General features: G+C 44.6%; 1 protein-coding gene across 1 annotated transcript in view; it reads right to left on the bottom strand.

Annotated features, from left to right (window-relative positions):
• Positions 1-24153, bottom strand: part of unc5a (unc-5 netrin receptor A) — a gene marked incomplete at both ends in the record, with an annotated part of 299628 nt that overhangs the window by 5675 nt on the left and 269800 nt on the right. Inside the window, 3 exons of the mRNA XM_080746558.1 lie at positions 2989-3167; positions 4985-5149; positions 14456-14605. Coding sequence (XP_080602684.1) covers positions 2989-3167; positions 4985-5149; positions 14456-14605 — 494 coding nt within the window. The remainder of the gene's footprint in view (positions 1-2988; positions 3168-4984; positions 5150-14455; positions 14606-24153) is intronic.

The raw sequence follows: 24153 nt of genomic DNA, 5'->3' as shown, positions 1-24153 counted from the left end.
GCAACCAGGGAGTGAAAATCAAATACCAGCTTCTTGGCATTTTACGTTTTTATTGATTGGTCACGTTTAGTCGTCTCCCCCGTCTGAAATCTGTACACACAATAAATACACAAGCCCCGCATGACCAAAATGTCACGGAGCGACTGAATTCTCCACTAGAACATGTTGTTAAGGACGATCGCGGCCCCAAAACAATGCCAGGGCGTTGTTTTCCTTTATAGGGCGTAAATGAGAATCGATTAACGTCCGGGCGAAACCGCTGTTAATTGAGGCTGTACCACATCAATTCAATTTAGATTTAATTGGGGTAAGTAAACTGATTGGACTAAACGAAGTGTACGTATTTGATTCCATTACCAGGAAGAAGTTAAATTGGGGTTTAATTGATCGATGTCTTGGCTCCTCTTTCCTACGTATAAAGGCAATCCGATGATAAAGTACAGTAGCGGTGAGAAACAACCTGTTCTTTAAGTAACAAGTATAAGCCAGGCGCAGACACATTACTCTTGATATCGTGCGGTCTAGTGTAGTGCTGGCCAGTAGGCTCGCTAACTTTCCAGGTAAAACCATTAAGCAGATTGCAGAAGGAAAATGTGTTGTGTGTTGTTGAGCTGCCATACATTTCTATGGTAAAGAAGCGCTAGTTATGCCCCTCTTGCTCTCACATCTTGGCGTCTTTTGGTGGAATGCCAGAACAGTAAAATCCTGGGTGCATGAAGATAAAATGAAAATAACATGGGAGTAAGGGTGTTAACTGTTAATTAAACTAATCGATTTAATCGATTATAAAAAGCATCTAGTCGATAAATTAATAGGATAATAGGTTAATAAACTACTGTATCTCTATACTGGGAAAGTCTTTATAGAAGAAAAGTCTCAAAATGTTCAAAAAAAGAAGCCTACAAGGTCACAACATGTCACATCATGTCGCATTGTGATCGAGGCCTTGCAGATCTGCTATGTTTAATATTGTGGCACGACACCGTTGTGCGGCGAAGTATATCGTGCTTAAAATAAGTGCTTTATCGATTATTTGATTAATCAAAAAAGTAATCAGTAATATAATCACCAAGTAGTTAATCGATATTTGCAGTCCTAATGGGGATAGGAGTGGCACACTTCAATGTCACTTCTTTCGAAACTGACCAATGAAAATCAAGGAAGAGGCAGGACTAAAAACATCAACAAACACGGCAGAGGATAAACTCATTTTTCTGGCATCCATTATTCCACATCCGCTATTTCGGTTACGCCATTTGTGCTAAGAAACGTAATGTTAAAACCTACCAACAATACCGGCTCTTGTGAGTATTCTGGAGCGCTCTATGGAATTTTATTTTTATTTTTTGATATTCATAGAGCTACAGGCGTGAAGGAAATAAATCAAAATAAACACTTTCCGTGGTCACATCCGCTTAAGCTGCTTACGTCTGTCAGGGGGAAATTGAAGACGGTCATGTGGTTTAGAAGAGGAGCGACAGCTAGCTATCAGTCCACGTTTAACCCATTTAGGGTGTTAACACATTACTACTTCATTATTATTACTTCAAACATTATTTTATGCTTTAGCTATTGAAAAATAGCAGATATACAAGCTGCGAGTAAAAAGTAGTACATTTTTAACACAAATGTTGCTTCTGGGGGGTCCCTGGAACAACATATTTTTAGATGGGCGTCCACAGCCAAATACATATAGTTTTGGGGGTCCTTGATATGAAAAGGTTTGAGCACCACTGACATAGAAACATATTCCTCCCCCCCCCAGAAACCTGTTAGGATTTAGGAGACATTTATAGAATTGGGTCAAAGATATTCAAACACTTGCACAAATGTTCACGATTTTTCAAAAATAGCAGATCTACAAGCTCACAGCGCGGCACGCTGTGAGCTTGTATATCTGCTATTTTTCAATAGTTAAAGAATACAATAATGGTTGAAGTAATAACGCGTAAAATGGCGTTCCCGTTCTGAATGGATTAAAGCTCTAGTGTTGGCTTTGTAATGATCCACCACGCGCGTACGACTGCACCTCGAATCATACCGGTCCCAACCGTTCTATACTGAATAAGCATGATTATCCCCCCAAACAATGATACGGTGACGCACAAATATTTTCTGTTGCTTCTTGTGTGTAATCTTCGGAATTTCCTGGCTGATTTGAGCGAACTAAGAAACAACAACAAAGTGGATAACAGAAGGTGCAAAGCTCTTTGGAGGGAGCGCACCTGCCTGCCTGCCTGCACATTTCCATGTTCTAAACTAGATAAGGACCAGGATATTTCAATGCATTTCTGTATCCCTGAACATCAAATTCTCCAGTGCAACCCTCCATTCCCCAGAGGAATGGGGCAAAGAGATCCCACTGTATTTTTAAGGGGAGGCTCCCACGTCCCGTGCGTAATCTATCTTTTTCTTTTCCCAGGCTGTGCTCAAGGGTAACAGATAAGGCATACATAAGGATGTTGTACCGTAGCTATTTACCAGTGGTGTAAAGTAACCAAGTACATTTACTTAAGTACTGTACTTAAGTACAATTGTTTTACTTTACAGGAGTATTTCCAACATTTTCTGTACTTTTACTTCTACTCAACTACGCCATACTAACTAACATTAACTGTTAACCACTTCAGCCCTTTATACTATATATTTCAGACGATTTAGCTACAAGCTCTGATAGTGTACAAATGAAACCAAATGGTCCCGTAAGGGTCCATTTGGTTTTGTATACTGTATACTCATTTTTATACTGTTACATACTTGTAAGGGTCAATTTAGACCTCCCAAAAGGAACTTTTCCTTTTAGTTTTTGTTACCTTGTAGGTGGTTGTACTTTTAAGTAACTTGAAAAATAACCCTTAAAACCAACATGAAAAAGAATCGTGACAAGATCGTGTATCGTGATACAGCTTGGAAAAATATTGTGATATTGTATTTTTCCATATCGCCCACCCCTAATCTGAGTACTTTTTCCCCACCATTTCTATTTACCTCTCCAGTTTAAGTCTTTGTGCCAGCATTCTCCAGTCTGCTCCGTTGGGACAGGGGGCGTCCAGGCTGCCGCAGATCTTCTGCCGTATGAGGTATGGGATCTGGAAGGCGCTGGGCCCCGCCAGGGCCGTGGCATTACTGTCCATTAACACAAAGTCACAGTCCACGGCTCGGGTGTCCTTTGAGGGGAGGGGGGGAGAAGGCATTAGGGCATGGGATAGGTCCATATATCAGTACTTCTGCACCAGAAATCAATAGAACATCTTTTAGTTGGTCACAACTAAAAGACTGCTTCCTCCGACTGATGATGAGACTGGGGGATGCAAATAGCTGCTGCTGTATCCGGGATTAAATGTGTCATTTGTTACATTAAGTACAAGCAGCCAAGAGTAAGGTTATTTGGTTTCGGTTCCGCAATAAGATCGAAATAAAGAATTAAGAATAACAAGAAGTAAGGTTAGAAATAGCTGCACATCAGGGGTGCCCACGCGTTTTTGACTTGAGGACTACTTTTAAAATGACCAGCTCAACAAGATGGGGGTTTGCCCACTGTGTCATGAAGGGAGCTGACAGGCCCTCCTTGATGTCAATCAATCAAGTCACGTTAATTAAAGTGGCAGATGCCATGCCAATCAGAGGAGGAGTTTTGTGACATTTCTTTATATTTTAATTATATATTTTTAGGGGCATGACATGTGGTCTTCCTACACAGCCTTTCTCGTGAACTATCTTTTGGGCACCCCTCATGCACATTAATGGGGCTGCAGTGGCTTAGGGGTAGAGTGGCTGGTAGTGCGGCCGGATGGAGAACCGCAAAGGTTCCCAGTTCGATCCCGGGCTCCCCCAGAGTTACGCCCTTTGCACACAGGCGCGTTTAACCGCACGGATAAAACGGACAATATAATTTTTTGAAAAGAAAACAATGATTCTCTATGACCTCATGCACACCGGCTCCGAATTAGCCGTGCGACGAGTGGCTGCCGCCGTGCGTTTTTTTCTCGATCGAACCCAGTTCGATTCGTGCGTCTTGTCGCATGCGGTAAAAAACTCATCACTCCTTTTATGACTCCTTTTTGGATCCGCAGCGCCGATTCCGCACAGCCTTGCACACCAAATCCAATGCGTTTTATTCATGCCGCAAACGAAAAAGAACGCAACTGTCCTGTGTGCAAAGGGCTTAAGTGTCGAAGTGTCCTTGAGCAAGACGCTGAAACCCTAGTTGCTCCCGATGTGCTGGTTGGTGCCTTGCATGGTTTCCTTCGCCATCGGTCTATGAATGTGTGTGTGAATGGGTGAATGTAATGCACAATCTATGTAAAGCGCTTTGGAATAAAGCACTATATGAATGCACCATTTATCATTTACAATAACACCACTTTGAGGTGCTTGAAGGTGCTATTTCTAAATATAACATACAGGCATATATATGCGCTCAATATATACAAGCATCTATTTACGTGTATGTGTATGTAGTATGTACATAAATAGCCTACGACGTAGGCTATATATGTACATACTACATACACATTATACGTTAAACATTTAAACATTATACACACACGTAGGCCCTACGTGTGTGTATAATGTTTAACGTATAAGCCACAACAACAAAAAACACAACCGGCTAATTAACCAATATTTACACGCAACTTTACAGTAAAAACAAGCCCAAAGTCACTTATGAAAAGCAAACACGACACTTCTGTTTATGGTACTTCTGTCGCAGAGGCATCAACTGGGTATGGCAAGGTATGGCAACTGCCATACCTTGGCTCAAAAAACAAACAAAAAAAATACTTCTTAAAATAAAAAAATAATACTATCCACTGAAAGTAATCATCAGCATCACGCCTGCTGCTAAGGTATGGCAACATGACATGTTACCATACCTTAGCTTTTGCTGAACTGACGCCACTGTTCTGTCGTGAGGGAAAAAAAGCACGGAAATGTCAGAAACCGTTAGCGAGCGCAGCCTGTTGCGTTGCGCGCGGCTCACCTTGGCTATGTTGAAGTCCAGGCTGAAGCTCTGGCCCTCGCCCTCCACCTGCCACACACACAGCTGGCAGGTGAGCTCCGTGGTGCCCAGGCTCAGGCGCTCCAGGGTGAAGGTGCAGTGCAGGTACCGCTGGGAGCCGTTCCAGATGTGGTAGAACGGGATCTCCTGTGGGAGGAAAGATACCAGGGATATCAACAGCTGCCCTCGTCTGGCTGACATGTCTGAACGGATCCAAGAACAGAACAATAACGGCCATATAAACCATCTCCTTCATAGCATTCCATCACACACCCTGAATCAGAGGTAAACAACAGGTGACTGTAATCAAATAATCTCGCGAAGCCAGACAACTATTCCACAATCTCCGAATGCTATATAGAGTCTGGAACTACAGTTCCCGAAAGGCGAGTAACGGAAGTAGTCACTGCTGCACGGAACTGTAGTCCCATTGGAAACATAACAGAAGCACACTAGCACAGACAGAGCAGCATATTCTTGTTATGCGTGTATAGTTTAAGCAAACATTTGAAAACATCATGGAAGTAACACCAACACCACCAGAGAAAGACGCCCCCAAAAATATTGAAAGACATAACACGTCCAGTAGGACTTGTTACCGCAACTGCGCCAAGGGAGCGGGCGCGTCACATCCTACTCATGATTAGAGCTTCCGTCTCCTAGACTGTATGATGGGAGCATTTGCAAATTGTTGGAGTCAACAGTCTGACCATGCAAGACTAATAATCAAATAACAGGTGACAAAAACCATGTGGCCAATTCGCTGTGGCATTGCACCTTATCGAGTACTGTAAGTCTAAACAGCTTGAGAGTAAATAGGTTCTATCCTTATCAATAGTTTCTTCACAGGGAGTTCTGGCATGCCTGTCTGGCCTGCTGGTCAAGCAGCGTCACAAACGGAATACATTTAGGGTTGTTTACGATAAAAGCATCACAAGTATCTAGCTGGGGGAAAGATCAACCGCTCTGTGTTTCCATAATACTGTATATATGATGCGTAGCCTGTTCAGGCAGAAGCACAGGAGAGGTTTATATGTATGTGCTCAGCACAGGGACTGCCCATGAGTCTGACATCTCATGGCACCGTGCAGCATTACGTGGGCGATGTACAGTATGTGACGTGTCGAGCAGTTACTTAAGCTCACCTGATTCATGGCACTTCATCCTGCTGTCAGTGCTGCCACTGATGTTGTGTGTGCTTTGTTTTTCTCCCACCACCACCCCAGCACCACCAGTAGGTGGTGCTGTTCTATGTGCGTTGTTTTTCCTCCCACCACCACCACCCCAGCACCACCAGTAGGCTCTGCTTCCCCTAAGGGTTCCGTTTGCCCTTGGGAGGGGGTTGTTATAGATACAGTATGTATCTCCCTGCTCTTAAATTGTTGTCTGCTAATGTGCTGAGCACGGAGTAGTGTGTAGCAGAGCCTGAACGCCAAGATCAAAATACAATATTCCCACTTGCATTTGCATTTTATAAATGTTCTCAAGCTTATTGGTCTAAATCTATTTGTGAGTTATCTGACTGAATTTGTATTCATGTAAATGTTTGGAGGGGGACACTACTACTATGTCTTAAGTAGCATCAGGTGAAACATACATTAGGGTATAAGGGCCGGTAGTGGCTTAGTTTAGGGAGAAGAGTGGATGCTTGGGAATCGGAAGGTCCCCAGTTTGATTCCCAGCTCCTCCTGGATTAACGTTAAAGAGACCTTGATTAAGACAACGAACCCCAAGCTGCTCCCATTGAGCAGGTTGGTGCCTTGCTAGCATCCACCTCGACCGCCGCAGTTGAGTGTGAGTATTCTTATTTCCACGTTGTGTCTGCGGCTGTGTAGTTGGAATAATTTTATTTAATGACAAAAATAGTGTATTTTACAGAGTGGGTGAGGTGCTGAGAGGTTTCCCACCGCAGAGAATAGACTTTCAACTATGCACGACTACCTTTGTTTAGGTGAGTAGCGAAGTAGTTTAGTTTATTTTGACTGAAGTTGAGCCCTCGGAGGGCAGTGGAATGCCTGGTCCTGTATCTGAGCCTGCTTCCAGGCAGAGCATTAGACCAGTGTTTCTCAACCACTGCGCCTGGGGACCTTTGGTGTGCCCCTGAGAAGGGTCAAGTGTGCCTCTTGAAACTGCTTGAAAGACAGTATTGTATTTATCATTTTAAAAATGATTTAAACTAGTGAAAACAGCCGATCTACAAGCACACAACGCCTCGCACGTGCTTGTAGATCTGCTGTTTTCACTACTGTTGTGCGACAGCCTTGTATGATGAAGCAGGGCTTTACTTTGCGAAGAAACGTACAAATTTGAAACTTGGAGATACAAGGTTTCTCCCTGACAGCGACGATATTTACACCCCCATATTATGTTGGTGTGCCCATGGATTCTTGGGACATGAAAAGTGTGCCCATACAGAAAAAAAGGTTGAGAAACACTGCATTGGAGAGACCTCGCTAGCGCTCTGGACCAGAGCCAGTGCGGTGCCTTTCATGGATTCATACGCTGTCCGGTGTGTGAACGGGTGAATATAATATCCTTGCTGTGAGGCAGAAACCTCTTATCTCCATATTTTGACTTAAATTAATGCCCTACTTGATCATACTGACAGCGTCACACAAAAGTGTGAAAAACAGCAGATCTACAAGACTGTCGATCTGCTATTTCTGAATTGGAATCCTGAAAAGTACGAGTTTTAGACTCGAGGTTTCCACCCGACAGAGACAATATGCAAATTGTGAAACGCTTTTGGAGAAAGGCCCACCGTTTATATATGATTTATATTTTCAGCACATTACCTGGTATTTTGTGTGCGCGTGCGTGCGTGCGTGCGTGCGTGTGTGCGTGCGTGCGTGCGTGCGTGCGTGCGTGCGTGCGTGCACAGATCAAAGTACAACCTGGGTTATAGCACAACACAGGATTGCATCTGGCAAACAGCCAGTGTAGCGGGGATTGGGGAAGTGTTTGGTTGGAATATATTCATGGCTAACCATTTCTGGATCTCTCTCTTGTCTCTTGTTCCATATTCATGTCTCATGTTCATCTCCCCCCGAGAAGGAAACGCTGTTAAAAAACAGGCCAAAGCAGACTCCTCGTTCGACCTCGGCAGCAACAGCTGACACCGGTGGAAAGTAGCCGAGTACATTTACTCAAGTACTGTACTGTACTGTACTGGCAAATATTATAATTTTACTCCACTACAATTATCTGAAAACGAGTTACTTTGTAACACATACCATTTCAGCCCTGCCTATATACTGTATATACTTTGGCTACACATCACTTTTTCTGACCCATTGTGAGCTTGTAGATCTGCTATTTTCAAAGGATTTGTATTTGTTTCGTACATTTGAAAACGTAGGCCTATAAAATGGTACATTATGCATAATGAGTACTTCTACTTTTGCTACATAAAGTATTATTTGATGCTAACACTATTATACTTTTACTCAAGTAAATATTGAATACAGGACGTTTACTTGTTAACAGAGTATTGCTACAGTGTGGTATTGATACTTATACTTATGCAATGTGAGTACTTTGCCCACCACTGACAGCTCATTTCATCAGGGAGGGGGCTGTGTGCACTGCCCGCAGTGTGCCCCGCTGACCAAGTGGGGGCACTGTTACCCAGGCATACGGACCGGAGCAGGGCCGGGGGCACACAGGACAGGACCAGGCACAAGGGGCAGGCAGGCAGAGATGCAGAAAGCCTTTCACAAGGCCCCGGGGACTCTGACAGACCTTTTCTGACCGGACTGCTGAGAGGGGAATAACACTTCCAAATGAACAGGCAGTGGTCTGGAGGGATGCATGGGGCCAGTTGTTCAGGGCTGCGTTCAGGGTGCATTGTTGATGCTTACTTGGCACTGCCTCCTCTCCTCTCCTCTCCTCTCTCTGCCTGTTCTGTGGGGACTTGGTGCTGCAAGTGCTGCTCAAACAGTTACAGCCACAACCTAGACTCTTTCTCTCTCTGTATACTGTATGTATCTTTCTCCTCTCTGTATCTCTCTCTGTATTTCTGTATTTCTGTCTCTCTGTATCTCTGTCCCTCTCTCTCTCTCTCTCTCTCTCCCTCTATATCTCTCTGTATCTCGTGTAGTGTTACGTGTAGTGCTCAACATCAGCAAGAGTACACACGTTACCAACAAGAACCTGTATGTGAGCGATAAAATAGCAGCCAGGAGAATGAGACTCGCAGGGACACTGCCAAAGACACCAGGAGCTGCCAGCCAGCAAACTGCTGCTGTGGGAACCAACACATGGGCACCGGTCACGAGGACGTCCCACACTAACATATTATGTGGATGTACTCAAGAAAGACGCAGGAGTGCAAAGCACCAACGAGCTGGCTGGATGTATGGAGAACCGGGATGACTGGAGGCGACGACGTAGGGCTTGTCTGAGGACGACCTAGAGATCTCTGTCTGTCTCTCTCTGTAGATCTCTCTCTAGATCTCTCTCTAAGTATCTCTATCCCTCTGTATCTCCCTCTCTCTCTCTCTCTTACCTCTGTTTATCTCTCCTCCCCTCTCTCTCTCTTTCTCTCTCTCTCTCTCTGGGCTGCAGTGCAGTTGAACAGGCAGGTGCAGTGGACGTGAGAGACAGAGAGAGAGAGAGAGAGAGAGAGAGATAAAGGTGCAGAGGTTGTGGACTGTGTTCCACATATTTACATAGTGTTGTGTTGAATGTGTTCAGCTCTGCTCCTCTACACACCACTGAGTACCATCAATCAGCTAGCACACGCACGCTGCCCGCACGCACGCACGCATGCTGCACGCACGCACGCACGCTGCACGCACGCACGCACGCACGCACGCACGCACGCACGCACGCACGCACGCACAGCAAATATATGAATCCATTTAAGACCCCCAAACGCTCAGACACCATGCATGGACACACACAACGTACATTATACAGTAAACATCCATACATGTGTGGTGGGCATTGGGCAGTGGTGGGGATACTTGAGCGCGTTCCACATCTGTATTTGAAAAAAGCCCATCTATACAGTACATATACGCTTACATACACATGTCACATCTATTTTCAGTCCCTGGCAAAAATGTTTTCAGACAGTGGTCCCTGGCCAAATACATATAGATGTAGGGGTCGGTCCTTGACATGTGATCATGAATTCCACATCAGTTCTAGGATAGACCTGCCTTCCCTGTGTCTTCATTGGCTTTCTGGCAGGCATAGTTTTACTGAGGTTAGGGTTAGGTTTAGGCATAGTTTTACTGAGGTTAAGGTTAGGTTTAGGCATAGTTTTACTGAGGTTACGGTTAAGGTTAGGTTTAGGCATAGTTTTACTGAGGTTAGGGTTAAGGTTAGGTTTAGGCATAGTTTTACTGAGGTTAGGGTTAAGGTTAGGTTTAGGCATAGTTTTACTGAGGTTACGGTTAAGGTTAGGTTTAGGCATAGTTTTACTGAGGTTAGGGTTAGGATTAGGTTTAGGAATAGTCTTACTGAGGTTACGGTTAGGTCTAGGCATAGTTTTACTGAGGTTACGGTTAAGGTTAGGTTTAGGCATAGTTTTACTGAGGTTAGGGTTAAGGTTAGGTTTAGGCATAGTTTTACTGAGGTTAGGGTTAAGGTTAGGTTTAGGCATAGTTTTACTGAGGTTAGGGTTAAGGTTATGTTTAGGCATAGTTTTACTGAGGTTACGGTTAAGGTTAGGTCTAGGCATAGTTTTACTGAGGTTAGGGTTGTGGTTAGGAAAGGAAAGGGAACATGATGTACATAAACAAACCGTCGGACGGAAACCTCATTATGTCGAAAATGTCTAAGGATTCAAATACATAAAAAAATAGCAGATCCACAAAGAGCTTGCAGAGATGCTACTTTTGATGTTTCTGTGTGCATGTGATCCACACACATACATCAAAGTGGGCTTGAGCCCTTGCCCTTTTATGCATCCTTCAAGAGAATTGCCTTGTCCAAACTCTCCTGAACTAGAATGCAGCATCTTAAAGAATTGCCCTCTCTGTGTAGAAATCCATGCTGTTACACATCTCCAGTATTGACTTGATTATGATTAGTTCAGTGTGGTATCAAGCACTGAAAATAGCCAACCTCCAAGCTGCTGCGACGCGTTGTGAGCTTGGAGGTCTGCTATTTTCGATATTTCCACCAAAAGGCCCTTTTAGAAATTGTTGTCCCTGCCTCTCTAACATTCTCTGCACGTCTCTGGTATGATCGAGTAGGATGTTGATTATGGGGAAAAAACTAAATAGAAGATGAAACGGCACGATACGAAACACCACACAAACTAAGTTCCCTCTGGAGTTTGGGGAGAGTGGCTTTTAGTCACATGCCGTGCCAAGGTTATCGAGAGAGCATTGGACTGAGACCCTCCTGCCTGGGAGCCACCTCAACAACACAGCCAGCAGCACAAAACAAAACACACAACAATAAAAAATCACTCCTTTGTGCCGATCTTTAAAGTGATCAACCAAAGCAAAAACCTAAACACGCTTAATTAAAACTCTGCACTCTGCAACCAAACGAATAACTGGCGCACAGAGGGAGGGAGAGAGAGAGAGAGAGAGAGAGAGAGAGAGAGAGAGAGAGAGAGAGAGAGAGAGAGAGAGAGAGAGAGAGAGAGAGAGAGAGAGAGAGACAGAGAGAGAGAGAGAGAGAGAGAGAGAGAGAGAGAGAGCTGGAGCATGAACTCTCATCATCAGCAATAAAAGGAGAGCAGAGCTGACTATCTGGTGATGTGCAGCCTCCACTAATCCTGCCAGGCATCGAGTCGCTGTTACACCTCCTCCCAGCATGCAACTGGGAGTCACTAACTAATGTACTTTTATACCCAAGTAGCTGCTGCTGCACTTCTGGGGAAAGATGGACAGGTGTGGATGGATTTGGGTCCCCCATCCGGAATCAAATGCATTTAAATCCATCCAGAATCAATGAGGGTAAATTTACTATAATCAAATTGTTGTCTTAGGAATGCGACAAATACAAAAATAATATTATTGAACTGGAGTCTCCATGGCATGAGTAATCAATAGATCAATTTTCATTTTCGGGATGAACTACTCCTTTAGATAATTTCTTTTTAGACTTTAACCACTCAAAACCTCTAGGCCAGGGGTCGTCAACATGTTTCCAGTCCAAGGACCCCCTTAGCCTAGAGAAAGATGAAGCAGGGACCACCCACTACTTATTATATTCGTGTTAAATGTGTGTTTTCAGAGTCAAATTTTGATTACAGGCCATCAAGTTACTTGCAACAGTGAGTATTTTTTATATTGTGGTACTGCTAATTTTTACTTAAGAAAACAAAACACCACTAACTATCTCCACCCATTCCCATCCCTTCCAACTAGGGATGGAGCTTGTAATCTTTTATTGATAATGAGCACCTTATCGATCCTGCTTATTGAGCCAGGCTTTTATCAAGCCCACTATTGAGCATTTTCTAATATTTCGTGGCTGACCATCATCTATGAAGATGACTATTGACAAAAGTAACACATATTATCATAATTAAAACGATACATTTTAAAACATAATTGTGCAATACGTGTTAAATGGCTTTATATTATGAATAGTACTCCAATAATTTCTTGATCGCCTCTTGTCTTGATTGTTTAAAGGTCCATGAAACACAAAATCACTTTTTCTATAAATATATATTATATCAATGAGTCACTTATAGGGAGCAGTGATATGGTTCAGTTTGCCTATAGCCTTGTGGATTCAGAGCTTTCTGCTGGTCTCTGCAGCTATTTCTGTTTATTTCCGGTTTCTAGAAGAAAAGAAAACTTTGGCGCCACTCATTAAATATTAGCTATCATTGTTCTAGAGTGCAATGTGACGTAGGCATATCTAATTAATATTGTTTGTTTAATATAGAGTTGTATCAAGGGGGGGCGTGGTTTCATTCTGCCCTTGTTGTGGCGTCTCGTTGTGTTGTTCAGAGCATAGACTGTAGGGCTGTCGCAGTGGGGCACTTGTTGATTAGATTCGGCAACTCCATGTTCTATAACCAGTTAAAATGGGCAAGTATTTTACAAACAAGCTGTCTGAGCTTTTTTCCATGGACACTTTCTCCAGCTTTGGACTGTTTACCACGGAACCGAAGAAGAAGGGACGCTAAGCTATCGCCGATAGCTATTGTCTGTGTAGTGTGTGTGTGTGTGTGCGCGTGCGTCGTGACAGCGCGCACACACACACAACGTCCACACACGAAAAATAGCAGATCTACAAGCTCACAACGCGTCGCGAAAGTGACTCGTTGTGAGCTTGTATGTCAGCTACGTAGCTATGTAGCCGAGCTAAATAGCCGTACGGCTATTAGCTCGGCTACATAGCTGATATACAAGCTCACAACGTGTCACTTTCGCGACGCGTTGTGAGCTTGTAGATCTGCTATTTTTCGTGTGTGGACGTTGTGTGTGTGTGCGCGCGCGCACTGTCACGACGCGCACACACACACACACACACACACACACACACACACACACACACACACACACACACACACACACACACACACACACACACACACACACACACACACACACACACACACACACACAACACAAAAAATAGCTATCGGCGATAGCTTAGCGTCCTTTCTTCTTCGGTTCCGTGGTAAACAGTCCAAAGCTGGAGAAAGTGTGTCCATGGATAAATGCTCAGCCAGCTTCTTTGTAAAATACTTGCCCATTTTAAATGTTTATAGAACATGGAGTTGCCGAATCTTTATACTTTTTGAGCGGTGGTCACAACGCTCCTATACGTGGCCGTGTGTGTGGGTCTGTCTGTCTGTCTGTCTGCGTGCGTGCGTGTCTGTCTGTCTGTCTGTCTGTAGCCTGCCCTGCAGTAACCTTTTCTGACCACACATGTTAAGGGAGGGGCGCTGTTGTTCAGGCCAGGCCAGACCAGGCACACACACACACACACACACGCACACACACACACACACACACACACACACACACACACACACACACACACACACACAGGGGGGAAGGGGGGGGGGGGGGGGGGGGGAACCACCGCTCAGTTCACACGGGTGTGCTTTTTACACCTCCAATGGCTGGTTTTAAAAATTGTTTCCGAAATGGAAACAGCAACAAGTGCGACAGCTTCGCTCTGTCTCTCTGATAGTTCTAACACAATGATGTGCACGCATTACTCCGCCCCCTCCCCCCACAACAGCAGATAACCACGCCTACATTTCAGATTTCTTTTCATGTTTGAAATCCCATAAAACAAATAAAGAGGCGGGGTTTCTTATCCCTTTAAACATGACGTCATGGGCAGCTGTGCTCGATAACAAGCTTGATAAGCCCAAAGCTTATTGATGCCGGGTACTCAATAAATGTGTTATCGAGTTTGTAGCGGACCCTTGTTTGGAGCTCCATCCCTACTTCCAACCCCCTCCCCTCCTCCCCCAACCCCATCCCAGAGCCCCCTGCCAGGCGGTTGGTACAGTACCTGGTACCCGGCCAGCAGCTTGCTCCTCCAGTGGGCCAGGGGCATGTCGTGGATGGACAGCCGCAGGTTGTGGTAGCTGTCTTTGAACAGCAGGACGTGGGGCTCGTCGATCAGCCGGCCTCCCAGCTGCCGCTCCATCTGCACCACCTCCTGATGGGGGGGAGAGGTGGTGTTACTGTATGTCTGAAACAGTGGGTCTCATAGTCAAAGGAACACAACATGTTTATGCATTCGGCCCACAGCGCAGAACCCCATCTGAAAGGGTTTTGTGAAAGAGTTTATTCAAAATTTCCGATACTTTTCAAACACTTTCAGAGATATCATAGCAGATATACACGCTCGCAGTGCGGCACAAAGTGAAGCCCTGTGAGCCCGGACCGGACCCAAAAGTGTTGAGAATCATTGCCTTAAAACACCGGGGACAATGCTCTACGCGTCCCAGACTCTTCTCCCTCCAGGCTCCCAAACGGGCGTGAGTGCACAGTGTGCACACTCCCAATTTTCCGACTGTAAACTGAAGACTCACCTCTTCAGACTCCACCTTTTAGTCCGTAGCACTTGACCAAGTTTTAACGCCCATGCAGACTTATGCTATGGTTAGAATGTCATTATTTAGATAGCATGTTATTTAGACAGATGCTAGGTTCATTCATTGTTTACCTGGTAGGCCTGTCCTACAATGTGCAGATTATCATAGTGATAGTATATTGTTTAGACTAGGTTCTCTGTGATCCTAGTTTACTGAGGCACGACACTATATTGTTCCATCCCGTGCCATCCAAATGACTTTCCCCCAAGCTTCTTGGAATTGCGGAGAGGGGCATCCATCTGCGTTTTTCTTTTTCTTTGTTGTGACTCGAGTCTCGACACTGGCCACTTCTCTTTTTTTTGCACAGACTTTTGGACACTTTTTTTTTTGGTTCTGCACTTTTATTTTTATTTAGGCTAAGCATTATCATTATTGTCTTGGTGCAGACGCCTATGTATAGACCTACTGTATATTTGTGTATATATATTTTTGGCACTGTGTTGATAAGTAGTTCCTAATGTTTGGATGAATGGACCATTGTAAGTTCTTTGAGTTTGCAATATGCTTAGAAAAGTCACTTAAAATTGCAATCCATTATAGAAACGTTAAGCACTACTATTCTTTTGTTGTGTTGTGTTTTTTTCTTTTTCAAACTGTTCTCGACACTATATATATATATATATAATTAACTTAACTAATTGCTCTGTATGGTTGATTCTCCTCTATTGTTGTTTCTTCTTTCTTGTTTGTTTTTGTCGCTCGGCTGTACACAACAGTCCTTTTTCTTTTTCTTACTGTCCTGTAACCTTAACTGCTGTGCCGCCTCTGGGTGACTTAATTTCCCCTGCCCCTTCTTTGTATATAGTCTACTTACTGTTTGTTTAGACTTACTGTTTTCTCTTTTTTTTTTCTCTCTCATTTTCTTTTATTTACATATCTACTGCATAGTACTGTGTTCTATTCGTCTGTCATTCAATGTTATATGAGATACTTTAATGGTTTCCTGTTGAAATAAGCTTAGTCTTTTCAGGATCTCCTTTTAGTAGACCTTGTACCAGTGAACTGTACCGTCATGAAACTGTACCTTTTCCTATGCAAACTTCTAATAAAGCCTTCAATCAATCAATCAAAACTGTCTCTCTGCATTTGATGTATGCGTTTACCTTGCTTATTGTAAGTCGCTCTGTATAAAGAGCGTCTGCTCAAATGGCTAAATTGTAAATTGTTATGATGATTATATGATTAGGACTGAAATACACCTGCCCCCGGCCAGTAAATGCTGAATCACTCTCATCAGCGGAAGCGCATCAGAGGATGACATGACATGACCAGACGATGTGAGAAATGGAAGAGAACTGAATGAGAAGGAAAAACAACAGATGCATCCCATGTCATTCACTGTGCACAGGCGTCAGTCTGACGAAGCAGCTGGTGGTCATGGCACCAACTAAGTCATGGGTCGTCAACATGTCCGTACACGTTGACAAATGTGTCCGTGGCGAGGACATTTAGACACTTATTTTGATCACAATCCCCAATTACTGGATTGTCAAGTCTCAAGGTTTTCTTCAGAATATGTATGACACTGAATTACTAAGGCTAGGGCTCCACCAAAATGACGGCATCGTGCCAGCGTCGGACGGCGTCAAAAAATGAAACCGGGGCGAATTTGAGCGTCCGACGCTGACGTTGACGTCGGCAGTGGAGCACCCTTCATTAATTAAAACGGGAGCGTTCCCAGCGTTGACGTTGACGCGACGCTCGACACGCCCGGTGGAGCCGGGGGGTAAGACAGTGTGACACTATGGCATATTAGGAGTCCACTAGTACTAGTACTGGTACTGGTTCTGGTTCTTTATTTGCAAGGACTCCCATAACTCTCAGAGTTACAGACCTGTTACGGTCATTCAGTAGCCTGGGTGCCAGACTGTTCGCTCCGTTTCCGCGATTTGTTTTGTCTCTCCGCGTCAAAGTCTGGAAATGATTCAGTTGACTCGTATTTCAGGAAGCAAGTTGTGACGTTGGCGTCGTCGTTGCTGATTGGATGTTCCAACGAATCAGAGTAGGGTTATCGTAGCAATGGAAACACACTCAGAACACTGGTGTGTTTGACAGACATCACCAAAGACCAATCGGAAGCCACGGATGTGTGAATCCCGCTTCTATGTCCCACCTTCCCTTGGAGATAGGAGGCTTTCCAGACTGTGATGCGGAGAGACAAAACAAATCGCGGAACGGAGCAGGAGCAGGCTGGCACCCAGGCTAGTCATTCAGGGCTGTTTCTGTTAATATTATTATCATTTTCTATGTCCGTGGCAACAATTTAGACATACAATTTTGATAAAAATGTCAAGTGTGTCATGTCCGCTTACACATATGAGAGCAACTACTATATGCACTGTCAGTCCTGATATATTCTGTAGAATGAAAGGCGGGTCTAAAATAGCAGACAGACGAGCTCATCTACGCTTGTAGATCTGCTATTTTCGCTGAGCGACCCCGAGTGTGAATAGGGGCTTCAGTGTCCTGACTCCTGACCTTTAGAGTTTCAAAACACCTCGGAATGTGGTTCAAATCTGACTCACAAAAATTGTTTTATGCTGTTCAGGCTTGAGAAAACAAATCGGATTCCAGTCTGGATACTTGGATATGCCGCCAAAAAAATGGCAGTTCTGTGAACATACTGTAGCCAAAGGGCCGTGGAGAGACGTGCATTCAACATCGCGGATCGCACTGGTAAAGGCAGGAATATAAGTGCAGCAGGGATGTCAATTGGGTATGGCAGGGGTATGCAGCTGCCATACCCTGGGTCCAGGGTGGAAAATAAAAGTTACTTTTAACTATAAATCCATGAATGTCTCTTTGTCTATCTGTGCTGGTTATTATGTTGTTAAATTACCTAAAAATTACTACAAATGCAAAAATTTAACGAAATTGTCACTTTAACAAGATATCATATTTAGCCTATATTCTCCACACTTGTATTCTCCCCATCTTGACAAGATGGTATATTCCCAGGTTTCGCAGGTCAGCTGCACAGGTGCAATTCATTATTTTTAATTGTGGCATGTTTACTAACATGCCAAGTTTAGCTGCACTTGAACAACCATTCCAGGCTGCAATATCAAGCCCAAAAAAACGTAGAAACGGGGGGAAAATTTTATGTACTTCTTAAAATAAATGTATCATGCCTGTTGCTAAGGTGTGGCAACATGACTGGTGTCTTGCACGCGCGCCTTCGTCATGTTGCCATACCTGAGCTTTTTCTGAACTGACGCCACTGAAGTGCAGTCGCACATACACTCACAGACACACAAGGGTTCAGTAAACAGAGTAGCACTCACAAAGCACGATGAACGACCGGGTGAATGCGCGCAGTCAGGCTTGTGTGCACACGTGCAATGAATGTCCACACCGACATGCTCTATACACAGACACACATATGCAAGCACGCAGGCACACGCATGTACACACACACACACACACACACACACACACACACACACACACACGAGGAACACAAATCAGGCGCACATCCCTAGGAGATAGCATCCCTGCATGATGCCTCAGTGGGTTGGACCAAGTTGTCTCAACTGTGCTGTAATGTCATCGCAAGGTTATTTCCCTGACTCTGTGTGTGTGTGTACGTGCAAGCGCTCGCATACCAATGCGTGCGCGCGTGTCTAGCTCTCAGGAATCACATTAGCATGCAAATGCTGCAGCCGGCAAGAGAGAGCGAGAGAGAGAGAGAGAGAGAGAGAGAGAGAGCCACTAGCTACCTGGACTGTGATGAAGTGACTGAGTAAGCCATTAGTCAACTGCTCATTGTTCCCGCATGGCGAGTCTCCTTAATTTCATTTTTGTTTTTGTGCCAGCAGAGATTTGTAAATGCATGCTTAATATTTTAACCCTCAAATACCTGGAACGCGCCCGAGTCGCGTTAGATTTTAACCACTTTAACCGTTATGGTTTGCTTTAACTTTTGAAAAATAGCAGATCTACAAGCTCGCAGCGCGGCAAACATTTTTGAAAAATCTTGAACATGCGTGAAAGGCTTCGAATATCTTTGACCAGATCTTTGACCCGACTTCTAAATCCTTCCTTTGAATCAGCTTGTTCTCAAACTTTTTCATGTCAAGGACCCACAAAATTACATGTATTTGGCCGCGGAGCCCCATCTCAAAATATGTTGTTCCAGGGACCCCCAGAAGCAAATATTTGAGTTACAAAAGTTCGCTTTTAAATAGATATATTCAAAGGCTTGCAAAAATAAATGCAAAAATAGCAGATCTACAAGCTCGCAGCGCGGCACTCGGTGCCGCGCTGTGAGCTTGTATATCTGCTATTTTTCGATAGTTAAAGCATTAGATAATTCTAGGCCTAGATGGCTTAATCTCCGTGGGACTTGCTCAATGGACCATTTGTTGTTATCCAAATGACCATCTGGAAGGGGACGGTGTAGAGTGTGCCCACATTCCCCCTCTGATCTATTCCGTTTACTTGGAGACGACGGACGCGGCGAGCTAGACGGGTTCCTCTGGTGTACGCTGGAGAGCACTCAAACACTCACCACCCAGGGGCGTCACACCAGATTCTGGGCCCCCGGCGGGTACATGGATTCACTGTGGGGCCCCCCATGAATGTTCTTCATAGGGGGGAGGGGTTTAACCCATTTGGACTGGGAACGCATTATTACGCGCTATTTTGTGCTTTAACTATTGAAAAATACTAGCAGATATACAAGCTCACCGCGCGGTGAGCTTGTACATCTGCTATTTTTGAAAAATCTCGATTTTTTTTTGTCAGTGGTGCTCAAACTTTTTCATGTGAAGGACCCCCAAAATGATATGTATTTGGCCACGGACCCCCACCTCAAAATATTTAGTTCCAGGGACCAACTAAAAATAGCAGACCTACAAGCTTGCAGCTCGCTGTGAGCTTGTATATCTGCTATTTTTCAATAGCTAAAGTATATAAAATATTTAAGGCCCCTCCACCTTGGGCCCTAGTAACTCAGTCCCACTTTCCCCCCGTTGTGACGCCCCTGCCCCCCCCCCCCCCCCCACGTCCTCCACACCAACCACCCCCCATCCCAATCAAAGGAGCCTTTTAGCAACGGAGAGATAAACAAATCTGAAATTAGTCGTGAGGGAATACCTTCAAGAGCAGTTTGTATGTTATTCTTTTTATTTTTTATCTCTGCTAAAGGGGAACAAGATGCTAACAGAATGGGAAACGCAACGTGCGGAAAATAACCACGCGTGAGCTTTTCTCAAAGACCGAGCGCTGCGGAAAAAAAGGAGAAAGACGCGTGCACAGATAACGGCCATATGGCGAGAATCAGAGCCGCGTGCTAGCATGGTTGCCCACGCTAAAGATTCGTGCAAAGGCATCTAATTAAGATGGAGAATGGCTGTGATTTCTATCTGCACACCGCTGATTCAATTTTCTGCACTCTTTCCCTAGAACGGGCTCGACCGATTCCAATTATAATGGAAAAAGGAAGCCGTTAATTATCCGTTTGGAAATCTCTACCTGCTTTTTTTTTCCTCCCCTCCCTTTTTCCTTTCGCTTGATATGATCTCTCTTTCACCGAACGAGCACTTTTGAGTTCAGAGCCGCGGATCTAATTTCCATGTTTGCTCTTGTGCTTTGCTAATTTCCCACGTTTGCAGAGTGCTTCTGTCTTTGTTCAAATGAATAATTTTATTCCCCACCACCCCAACCCCCCCACCCCCTTCACCCCTCTCCCATGTGGTTATCTCTGGCTTCCTGTCTTCATAACATTCGTTTTTATTCTAATTCGGCCCAGATGTGAGGGGAAAAAGACAGTTTCACCAAGCCGTTTCAAGATGTAGCATATATACGGATGAAGACGCTATAGAATATTCCTATTACTGTAACTGTAACTCTCTCTCTCACAGGGAGGTCATATGACGGCTTTGAGTGGAAGCGATGGGGCCTAATGAGATAATAACACAGGGCAGGCCGTCTCTCCACAGAATTAAACTCCCCTCTGCTATTATGTCTCTTAGGCAGACAAAAAAGGCTCGTTTCATGGGAGGATTTTTTTTTTTCAGAGAGGGCCTCATTTAAACACATTCTCTTAAGCCAGTAAGGCCGGAAATAACGAGTCTTTGTCGCTTTAGATTTTAACCATTTTAACTATAATTGTATGCTGTAACTATTGAATAAAATAGCAGATATACAAGGTCACAGTGAGCTTGTAGATCTGCTATTTTAGAAGAAAAAAAAAGAAAATGTGTTGTTCAAGTCATTGAATATTTTGACACCGATTCTATCAATGGTTTTTGAAAAACTCATGTTTCTATGTCAGACAGTGGTTCTCAAACTTTTTTCATGGCAACCCCCATCTCAAAATATGTATAGGGGGGAAATATTTGAGTTACAAAATAACAGTGACACGGACGCAGGCCTAAACGGGTTAAAGCGCGATTATTCGCTATGCCCCGGCGATTAGCATTTCAAATTGGTTGCCGGGGCGGACTTTGATCGGGGATCTGACCCCGGCGGACGGGCGGGCGGCGGATCGGTCGGCCCCGAGTAACCTCGTCCTCGAGGAAAGGAAGGCAGGCGGCTGGCTGAATGCCAATTATCCCCGTTATCAGCATCTCTCGGGGGCGACCGTAGCGTGAATGCTAAAGCCCTCCGGGTCCCGACGGTGGTCGGCGGGGTTCAGAGACAAGCATGACAGCGCTGATGCGAGAACACAGTGTCTCTGTTTTTTTTTTTTACCTTCTTTTTTTACTATCGACCACAAAGGGGGGGGGGAGGGACACAGAGTCAGTTGGCACTCGCTGCCTGCCTTAAAGCCAGCCTTGGCTTTAAGCCCGATTTGTGTTTAACCCTCAAAGTCCTGAAACGTGCACGAGCCACGCTGCGAGCTTGTAGATCTGCTATTTTAGAAAAATCTTGAGAATGTGTGAAAGTCTTCGAATATCTTTGAACCGATCTTTGACCTGACTTCTAAAATCCTTCTTCTAAATCAGTGGTTCTCAAACTTTTTCATGTCAAGGACGCCCCCAAAAATTACAGGTATTTGGCCACGGACCCCCATCTCAAAATATGTTCTTCCAGGGACCACCCGGAAGCAGAGATTTGCTTTGAAAAATATATATAAAAAAGTGTGCACACATTTGCAAGATTTTTTTCAAAAATAGCAGATCTACAAGCTCGCAGCGCGGCACTCGGTGCCGCGCTGTGAGCTTGTATATCTGCTATTTTTCAACAGTTAAAGCATTCAATAATTCTAGGCCTAAATGGGTTAAAGTTGTGTCGCGGATTGAAAATAGCAGGCCTTTAAGCCCACAACGCTGAGTCACGGCTGCGGACGCGCTGTGATGTGAGCTTATAGGTCTGCTTACTTTAGCCGCGCGCCGCCGGAGTGTGTCTAAGTACGAATCAGGCTTTAACTGGCTTTCGACAGCTAGCGTTGTTCTGTTTGCATTTCGTCGTCGTCGGGTGGAAACCTTGTATCTCCAAGTTTCAAATGTGTACGTTCTTTCACAAAGTAAAGCCATGCTTCATCAGGCAAGGCCGTCGCACAAAAGTAGTGAAAACAGCAGATCTACAAGCACACAACGCCTCGCGGTGTGCTCGTAGATCGGCTGTTTTCACTAGTTCAAATCATTTTTAAAATGGAAAATGCAAAACGAACGGATTTGGACATACAAGGTTTTCAGCTGACAACGACAATATAGTTTGCTTGTTTGTCCCCCTCTGTGTGTGTGTGTGTGTGTGTCTGTGTGTGTGTGTGTGTGTGTGTGTGTGTGTGTGTGTGTGTGTGTGTGTGTGTGTGTGCGTGCGTGCGTGCGTGCGTGCGTGCGTGCGTGTGTGTGTGTGTGTGAGAGAGAGACAGTGTGAGAGAGTGAGAGAGTGAGAGAGAGAGAGTGGGATTCCAGCATATGTTCTGAGCCGAGAGTAATGGCCCTCTTTACGGCCCATTATCCTGTTAACAAATGACGACGTGCGCGCGCTAATAGATGAGACGTTAAATTCGACCGTATTATTTACTCTTTCTGGTGGGGAAACAATGCAAGGTTGGAATTAGTGCGTCAAATCACATATTAATCATCAACAAAGAGAGCTAAATTGTCTTTCCACGCACCGGCGACGTGGAGAGAGAGAGAGAGAGAGAGGGGGGGAGAGAGCAGTTCCCCCGGACAACCGAAAACCAACCCTTTTTTTTTACCCCCCTCTACAAGGCCGCCGGCATTAAGATGCAGGAGCTTAAGGCGCGGACTCCGAGTACTTGCAGGAGAGAAAACCCCTTTTTGTTCTGACGGAATTAAAGATAGCCTCCGTGGCGTCGTGCAAGGACTGCGAATTCCAGAGGCCGGGCCATGGCCAAGACCACCCCCTAACTTTCAACCAGAGCTGGGAGGAAGAGAGAGAGCGAGAGAGAGTGAGAGAGGAGTGCAGGGAAGACGACGTCTCTCTCGGTGTGAACCTCATTATGCCCAAAACGATTACTTTTCAGGATTCAAATTCCAAAACAGCAAAAGCATCAGATCCGCGAGCTCGAAACGACTCTGCTGCTTTTGAAGCTTTTGTGTGACGCTGTGATATGGTCAAGTGTGGCGTTAATTTCTGAGAAAATACCAAAAAGTTAGAATGTGAAGATAAACGTTTTCTGCTCGACAGCAACGAAGAGAAAAGAGGAGAGAGAGAGAGAGACAGAAGGGAAACGGACGCAGCTTAGCGGCCGTGTCTTCAGGTCGCTGGAGTGGCCAGCTTTAGTGGGAGAGATAACAGGATTACTGCAATCGTGGCCACAGTTTTCCATGACCCATCCTCCATCGCAGGGGTGTCGCACCAAATTCTGGGCCCTGGGTACAAGGATTCACTGCGGGCCCCCCGCACAATTATTTTGTGCTTCATAACAAAAATCGTGAACATTAATTGTGCAAGTCTTTGAATATTTCAAACGTTTTTTTTTTTTTTTTTTTTTTTTTCGAAAAACCCATGTTTCTATGTCAGTGGTGCTCAAACATTTTCATGTGAAGGACCCCCAAAATGATATGTATTTGGCCATGGACCCCCATCTCAAAATATATAGTTCCAGAGACCCCCACAGAAGCAAAATTTGAGTTTCAAATGTTTGCTTAAAAAATACACATATTCAAAGATTTGCACACATTTTCACAAG

The sequence above is a fragment of the Nannobrachium achirus genome (genome assembly GCF_963921795.1).
Source record: "Nannobrachium achirus genome assembly, chromosome: 17".
In the NCBI taxonomy this organism is placed as follows: Eukaryota; Metazoa; Chordata; class Actinopteri; order Myctophiformes; family Myctophidae; genus Nannobrachium; species Nannobrachium achirus.
Note: the sequence above shows the minus strand (reverse complement) of the source record. Positions and strands in the feature narration are given on the sequence as shown.